General features: G+C 38.7%; 1 protein-coding gene across 2 annotated transcripts in view; it reads right to left on the minus strand.

The window, feature by feature from the left end:
* reck (reversion-inducing-cysteine-rich protein with kazal motifs) overlaps positions 1 to 8,901 on the minus strand; it is a 120,619-nt gene that overhangs the window by 59,198 nt on the left and 52,520 nt on the right. For both annotated transcript variants that reach the window (XM_008438544.2, XM_008438545.2), the window contains exons 13-16: positions 8,567 to 8,710; positions 8,300 to 8,488; positions 6,672 to 6,782; positions 6,346 to 6,517 (exon numbers count right to left, since the gene is read on the minus strand). In XM_008438544.2, coding sequence (XP_008436766.1) covers positions 6,346 to 6,517; positions 6,672 to 6,782; positions 8,300 to 8,488; positions 8,567 to 8,710 — 616 coding nt within the window. The remainder of the gene's footprint in view (positions 1 to 6,345; positions 6,518 to 6,671; positions 6,783 to 8,299; positions 8,489 to 8,566; positions 8,711 to 8,901) is intronic.

The following is an 8,901-nucleotide window of genomic DNA, read 5'->3' on the forward strand; positions in this document are numbered from 1 at the left end:
AAAGTATTCAATGAGAATATTTCATTCATTCAGATCTAGGATGTGTTATTTGAGTGTTCCCTTTATTTTTTTGAGCAGTGTATATACGGAAGCGCATTGCTATCATGCAGGAAAATTTTTTTTTAAGCGCTATCACGTTATAAGGTGATACGTATCTTGTTAAAACGTGAAGTGTTCCCTTTATTTTTTTGAGCAGTGTATATACGGAAGCGCATTGCTATCATGCAGGAAAATTTTTTTTTAAGCGCTATCACGTTATAAGGTGATACGTATCTTGTTAAAACGTGATACATGTCTTGTATAAACGTGATATACAAGACACGTACCACGTGTCTTGTATACGTGATACGTATACAAGAAACAAGATATCTTTAACGTATCTTGTTAAAGATACGTGATACCTATCACGTATCTTTAACAAGATACGTGATAGGTATCTTGTTAAAACGTGATACGTATCTTGTATAAAAGTGATAATTTTATGTCCAGGAAGTGGCGGTATAAGGCTATTACAGTGGCTAACACGAATTGGTCAAGTTTCCCATCATGTTTGGTCTACACCAGTGGTTCGTAACCTTTTTTGAGGTACCGAAGGCTTCCGATTGTAGCTTCTGGCTAAAGAAATGGCTAAAAAGCGATTATAACGGAGGCTCAGATGTATTTGCTGAACATTTTCTGTTCAGATTTTGTTTTTGAACAGTACACTTGCTGAACAACAGCAACGGCTGTTCGTAACCAAGCAACCGAAATCAACAGAAGGCTAGATAGTGGCAAAAAACAAAACTAGAAAATTCCTGCAGAAATTTTACGGGGCATGCCAAAGTGTGCCCGTCGGCTTTCACCAGGCGTTATGATGCTAAAAATTTGCATTAATGCTAAAGAAAGCTGCAATGTAGTCAATAACCTGTGGAGAGGTAGAAGCATGTTGACTAAGCTGTACTTGTACCATTCACTATGTTAAAATTAATGCATAAGCTAAAATGAGCCAATATGCTAATGTTAGCCTACATGCTGGCAGTAGCATGTGGAGCAACACGACCATGTTGTTTTAATTTTACTTGCTCCATTCAGTATTCTAAACATGTCTAATTAATGATAAAATTAGTTAATAGCTAACTTTAGGTAAAAGGCTAGTGCTAATGCATTGCCTTGTGCACTAGTCAAGGGCAGTGAAATGCTAACCTTTGTGCTAATGTTAATGATGCATAAGCTGCACAAGGCAGTTCACTATCCTGAGAAAAAAACATAAAAAAGGCTAATATTATTATAAACATAAAAAAAGGCTAATATTATTGCACCGCCTATGGTGCAATAATAATATTGCACCATATTATGGTGCAATATAATATGGTGCAATTATATTGCACCATATGCAGACTTTTATTTTGAAACTTTCAGTAAGCTTCATTTTAACTACCTCACCAATTCAATGTGTTACAGTAGTTTGTTTAAACCAGTCACATAAAGCCCAAAAGAGCAATTACCTGATGTGAAAAATGTCAAGGCTTTTATTTTGAAAATGTCAGTAAGCTTCATTTTAAATAGCCACACTAATCCAATGTGTAACTGTGGTTTGGTTAATCCACCTATATAATGCCCCAGACAGCAAGTAGATCTAAATGCCAGCTCATCCCTAATGTGTGCTATTTGAGAGTTCCGCCATGTTGTAGTTCTGACCTTCAGTCATTGTAGTTCTAAAGAGCAGCTATACTATTGTGTGAGTGAGACACAAAGGGAGAAACAGAATTCTAACTGTTTGAAGCAGTTAGTTTTTCTGAACAAAGCAGTCCGAACAGCTCCTTCCTGTTCAGGATCTGTAAGAGCGATCCGAAAACCGTTTGAAGCATGTAGTCAAGGGCGGTGAAATGCTAATGTTTGTGTTAATGTCACAATCCTGACAAAAAACCCATAAAAAAAAGCTAAATATTATTGCACCGCCTACGGTGGTGCACTGATGTAAGAGGAATAGGCAGGCTGTTATTTTGAAAGTTTTGGTAAGCTTTATTTTAATGACCATACTAGTTCAATGTGTAACTGTGGTTTGTTTAAACCAGTAACATATAGCCCAAAAGAGCAATTACCTCATGTGAAAAATGTCAAGGCTTTTATTTTGAAAATTTCAGTAAACTTCATTTTAAACGGCCACACTAATCCAATGTGTAGCAGTGGTTTGGTTAATCCAGTTATATAATGACCAAAACAGCAAGTAGCTCTAAATGCCAGCTCAGCCCTCCTCTATAATAACTGAGTGTTCCACCATGTTGTAGTTCTGACCTTCTGCTCTGCCCTCTGTATTAAAGTGTTCCACCATGTTTAGAACTACAGACTTTGTAGTCCAAACCAGCAGCTGTGCTTTCTATGTATTCTGTTGCCATAGCGATTAATCCTCAGCCAACTGCTGTGTGTGTGAGAGACTTTATCTAACTTTATGAGACACCCAGTCAGTTTTAAAGAAAAAAGCAGTCCGAACAACCCCTTCCCGTTCGGGATCCGTAAGGCCGATCCAAAAACCGTTTGAAGCGTATGAGAGGTCTATTTGTCGTCTCCGATAGTCCCGTGATTCATATCTGTACACTCTTAGAAATGGCTGTAAATTTACGGCGGAATTCCAGCAGTAACATACTATTATTCCAAAATACGGTAGGATATTGTCAATTTGATGTCTTCTTCTCTTGTCACAATCAAGAGAAGAAGACATCTCTTCTTCTCTTGAAGAAGAGATGTCTTCATCAAGAGAAGACATTTTCTCTTGAAGAGAGAAGATGTCTCTCTTTTTTGCGGCAGTACCGCAAAATAATTGTACAATAGTTTTTTCCTAGGCAAGACATTTTACTTGTATTTGGATCTTAGAGAACCAGCATTTAAAGACAATATTAAACTGAAAGAAAAAAATACTTTCCATAATAAATCTTTTAGGGAATGAATCAAAATCTACAGAGCATAATCAAAAGTGTTAGATTACCAGTGTTGATGTTGTACGTTAAAAATACAATGTTAATTAAACACTTGTTCAGTCATGTATGCTGCATTTATACTGTTATGTATTCTGCATCTCAATAAAAATCTATTAAAAAAGGTACGTTTCATGTTAAGATCGTCATGTTTTTGATTTTGATTATTTTTTATGAATGCATTAACTTTCTGTTTGCGCAAGAGTATCAACTTATGCTTAACGTAAGTTTATTTGTTTGGATATTGCGGTACGACTGTTCAGTACAGAGGTGCTCAAGTCCAGTCCTTGAGARCTGCCATCCTGCAACTTTCAGATGCTTTCCTGTGCCAATTAACACGCCTGAATCAAATGAAAGGCTGGTTAGCAGGTCTGTTCAGAACTGATCCTGGTCTGTTGGAGTAAAGATACATAGAAAAGTTTCAGGACCTCTCGAGGACTGGATGTGAGCACCCTTGGTTTATTATTTTTGTTAGCAGCTAAAGCTAGCCAAGCAGGTGTAGCACGGGGTGTCTGGTGGTTAAACGAACATTAAAACTGTCAGAAAGGCCGTTCGAGTTAACAGTATTTAGCTGCGGAGTTGTTTTCTTGAAGTTTTCAGCTATAGACGGCATAATGGGGAGAGTGACTGTGCTGGACCGGTGGTTTGATCTATGCGATCAAAGCCTAAGCCAAAATGTTTTTGTCTTTATAAATAATAATAATAATAAATAATGACATATTGGCTGACTTTTTTTCTTCATTAGTATGTCATGTTGGTGACTGAAGCGTGTTATGATGACTTCAACACATTTCTTCTGACAGGTTGGCAGAAGAAATGCTGTCCAGAATGTTTCTATAAGCTGACTAATTTCTATTATATCTAATGTCTGAGTTGTGTTCATGGTAATTATTTCTGACATTTTTATGTTTTATGTTGTAGGTGGTGAAAATGCTCTACATGGTAAACCAGGTGGACTAAGTATTTTGGTGGGTCTGGTTAGTTTTGTTCACTTCTCTTTGAAATGTTTATTTATTATCCTAATGTGTCTGCTATTTATCCCGTTGTTCCTCCAGGCTGGGAAAACCAGGCATTCTTCTGTTGGTTCATGTGCTTTGTCCTACATCCAAAGGCCACAAGAAGAATCAAAAACAGCTCATGTCAAACTGTGGACCATGTTTTCATATATGTGCAGGTATGTGGTTATTCTAATGATCCTACTTCTTTGTAGAAGCACTTTCTCATTGGCTTTTTTTGCTATCTGAATGTAGCTGTGCTGCTAAATATATTTAATAATTTTTATTATTTGTCTTCTTATCATTATGTCAAAGATGCAAGCCAGTGTTGAAGCCTTCCTCATTGCTGTGAAACCAGGACAGCCCTTCCTCCTTCCTCCATGTTGGTGAAAACGAGCAGCACCAAAGACACTTCACCATCAGTGATCACAAGATCATCCAAGGTAGCTTTTGATGAACTTTGAAAGCACACTTCACCTTCAGTGCAAAGTACCATGACTTCCTTTACAACTTCTGTAAATTAATCCAGCCTACAGTTTTCAACATTGATGTGACTTGCACAACAATTGAGGAGTTTAAGATCCTTGCTTTTACTTTACCTGGCAGAGTGGACACTCTTTATTATGATGATCATTTAAATGCATACTGTATCAATGAGAGGATTTGTTTTTATGTTCTTCCAATTAAAGACTTGGGTTATTACAGTCCCTGTGGCAAGCAGTTTTCTGCATGGTCAGCATTGAAGGCCATATTGTCTTTGAGAGGGTCCAGCCGACATACCAGACAGGACAGTGTTGTCCATCTTCTACATCTTCAACCTCCAATATCAACATGAGGTAGCCAAGACTTTGGAGTTCATTCAACGGTAAAACCATTCCTATGATTTTTTTTTAAATGAGCAAAATACAATGACATGGTTTAAAAGTTTTAAAGCAAGTACTAGATATGTTCTCAACAAACCCATGGCACTTCAACAATATTATTTTACCTTTATCTGGAAATAATGTGTTTATTCTCGCCATACAGTCCTCTGTATTAAATATTGCTTGAAATATACCAAGCAATATAGGAATACCAGTTTATTCCTCTGTATTTAGTTTAATTTCTTAGTTTATTCTCATTTTATTCTTAATTCATTTCCATTTAGTTTCCTTTGATTAGTATTATCCTCTCTTGGTTTATTGCTATGTCCACTTTAGTTTCTTGCTAGATTTATTTTATCGTTTATTGACGCACCATCGGTAATCTTCACTCATCACCTGCTGCGCCGCCTAATCGTCATGTGTTTCACATCATGTGTTAATTTTTCACTGTTTTGCGTCGGATTCTGTGTTTTTATGGCATAATACACATCTAGTTTGTCGCTACGTTTTATGTCCCGCTTCTCCTATTTCAGAGTTTTGCGCAATGTGTGCGTCGTTTTTTTTTTTTAACCCCCTATGGTGCGTAGCGTTCAGGAAACGTATTGATGGGGAAAAGGCAGGCTGACATAAACCTTTTAAAACTTAAAACAACGGAAACAATTTCTATATTCTTATTATTGAAATTTAAAAGTGCTGTGGTATTGTTGTTCTAACACACCCGTTTCATACCGGACCACTTACAGCGCCAGTGTTATCGCTATGAAATGAACGCCCTCTATCGTGGTATCACCAATGGAGGGATTTCTTTATTTAAATGGGTTCTATCGTGGTATCACCCATGGAGGGATTTCTTTATTTAAATGGGTTCATTTTTCAGAGGGATACAAAGTGTTTTTAGTAATTACATGTTTATAAGAGCGATTTTCTGTTGTCCTTCCATGGAAGCGTGCAGCCTTCAAACGGAAATAAAACACTTTTTAATGTAAGTTACTGCTTTGACATGACATCCTCAACAAAATATAAAATATTTGAAAATCAGACACCAGACAAGTGAATCACAGCAATGTCATCAGCCAGTGTAACGCTTAACTGATGCGGTGAAGCTACTAGTAGCAGGAGAATGGAGCTGCGCCAAAAAGCTACAAACACTGAATAGAAGAAGAGCTACCATCCATACATTTGCAGCCATGCATGTTTTAATGTTACGAAATACAGTTTTAGCAAGTTGCTCAAAGTCTAAACTGGTGCATTTAAGGTGTAAAGTTTACCTTCGACCAAATGCCCCCCAAAGGAATCCCAGTGCCCCCCTTTCGTAAAAATTTCCGCTAGCGCCCCCTGCCGTCCTCTGAACGCCCCCTGGGGGGGCGGTACCGCCCACGTTGAGAACAGCTAGCTTAGACAAAATCAAACCACTTGAAATAATACCCAAGATGTCTGTCCAGGGAGGGCGGAAAGACAGAAAAGGTTTGAAAAGAGAAGTGCTTTCCTGAGTGTTAAGGAGTTTAAGCATCTGTTTTGGTCGTTTACTGAACCCACCTCTGGTTTCTTTGGCAGGTTATGTCAGAGCAAGGTTTAATGGAATGGCAGGGGCCAAAGACATATTGGTGGTCTTTGAATCCCATACAACGAGCCACACATCCACTGGGATAGGTCCGCCCATTGGAGGCACACACTGGGATGAAACGATATGGGCAGTTACAGGGTAGATCTGAGAGACACAGAGGGAGAGAGAGAGAGTTAAAACTCACAGATCAGGACACATAAACACGTGAGCCAATGAAATATGGCCATCTGACAGTTTATCTTTTTGATGGCCTTGTCAAATATTCCCCAACCCAAGTGAAATCATTAAAGACACCAACCAGTAGAAGTCCAATGGACACTTTCTGTGGGACATTTTCTGGTAGAGCAGATTGTTTCTCCAGCGAAGCAGGAACACGTGTTGCAGTCAGTTCTAAAGGTCGTCCCATGGTCTGATGGTGGAGTACAGCAAAGCAACAAAAGACAAAGGACCTACTTATTGAAAGCGTCATTATTTCACAAAAAAGTAGTTTAAAGCTTTTGGTCTTCTGACTTTGCATATAAAAGCAGTGTACTGTACTGGAGACAGAGTCATTACAGTAATGTTACCAAATGACAAGGGGCTTAAAGTCGTACTACAGAGTTACACAGAATAAATGTTTTTCAGCAGGTATGACTGCATGATGAAACTTAATTCAATACTGCGCTAGTAGAATCCATATACTGGTACTAATCAGTATCAATCTTGAAGTTCTAACCTTGGTGTTGTTCAGTAATAGCTTTGGATAACTATTAAGTGGCAAATTCAATTATTAACAAAGGTAGTCATTATAATCACAATAACCAAGTTGTGGCACCATCTGACTATCAGGGTGTAGTCAAACAGCTTTCAGTCAATTATTGTTTATGAATACTCGCCTTGTGATGTATGATGTTGTCGAAAAATAGTTAAGAGTGGGAATTTACAAGGTGGCATAATTATTCAATCAATCAACAATTTATTGCTGTAGCCCTGCACATCTGCACATATCATCTATAATGGCCACCGAAGTGCTTCACAAAAAAGACATATCAGCTGGCTAAAAGCAAGATAGATAAAACAAAGAGGTAGATGAAGCCAAAATTTCCATCATGCATTGGAGAATTAAAAGCCTATCTAAATAAAAAAGCTTTGATGGAAACATGTACACCATATGTGGTGGCCAACAACGTCTCTCCAAAATGCAAGATTAAGTCATAAAATTGTTCAACTTCCAGTTAAAATACTTCTGTAAAGAAACTATAATGTAGGAACATCTAACTAAACTGAGTGAAAATGAAAAGAATAAGGAAAACAACCTTTTGATAAAACAGAAAACAAAACATTTTAATAAAATAATATTTGCTGGTATATGTGGTGCTGTCCTATACTGGGTATGGAATGGGGGTTCTGCAGCTGCCAGCATTGCAGTGGGGGTGTGTCACCGACTGCTGCTTCTGGCTCAGGTTGGTGGACCATCCTCTGGTCCTCTTGAGTTCTAGCTAAGGCGGCTGTCTGGTGCCTTAGGGGCTGGGGGTGGTCAGGTAGGAGGAGGTCTCTCCTGCTTTGTCTTGCTACCAGAGGTTTGTCCATCCATCTCCCATTATTCTAGCATTTAGCAAAAAGAAAATGCTAAATGCTAATTGTTATGAGTACATAACTCCGGTTATGTACTCATAAACAAAGCCATTCCTCTAGTCTGTGTCCTGCATGTTGTTGTTAGCAGATCCTCTGCAGAACCTTGACCTGCTGAGGAGGAAGTTGGGCCTTTTGAATTAGCTGTGTTGGAGCAGACATATCTACACCTGGATGGACATCAGCCCTGGAGGACTGGAGCTGGATACCCAGAGTCTAGTCTTTATTCACGGTGTTCTATTCACTGCTGACTGAATAGAACTTATAACCATAATTCTTATACCTCTTATGTATTTTAAAAGACATAAGACTTACTCTTTCGTTGCCCCTCTACAACGCAGCCCTTGTCTGTTTCCACACAGGGAATCTCCACGCAGTTCTCCAGACGCCCACTGGTGCCACAGCTGCACATCTCGTGGCAACTGGGAGCTCCATCACGAGTTGGAACTTGGGTGAGAGCGTCCTGCTGCACCAGAAATTCAGAAGCCTCTCCCATTTTACAACCTGAAACACACCGAGATCTCAGACACCAAGGTATAACGCCTAACAGATAGCTAACACTGCGGCGGCAGCGCCCCCTACCTGGCACACAGAGATATGGTTGACAGTTGATTTCATCAAGACAGCCCTTTCTGTTGACCTGGCATAAGTGGTTGCTTTGACATGGATTAGGGTTGCATGGATGGATGATCTCCTCCACTATGGTGTTGCTCAGTGAACTTGGTGCTGTAGGGATGGAAGACCTGAGTCAATTTGTGATGACAGATTTCATCCAGCATATAAAATGAAACAAAATATTGACAAATGACAAATTCCAGATCGATCTATCTATCTATCTATCTATCTATCTATCTATCTATCTATCTATCTATCTATCTATCTATCTATCTATCTATCTATCTATCTATCTATCTATC

This window comes from Poecilia reticulata, linkage group LG20 (assembly GCF_000633615.1).
Source record: "Poecilia reticulata strain Guanapo linkage group LG20, Guppy_female_1.0+MT, whole genome shotgun sequence".
NCBI lineage: Eukaryota > Metazoa > Chordata > Actinopteri > Cyprinodontiformes > Poeciliidae > Poecilia > Poecilia reticulata.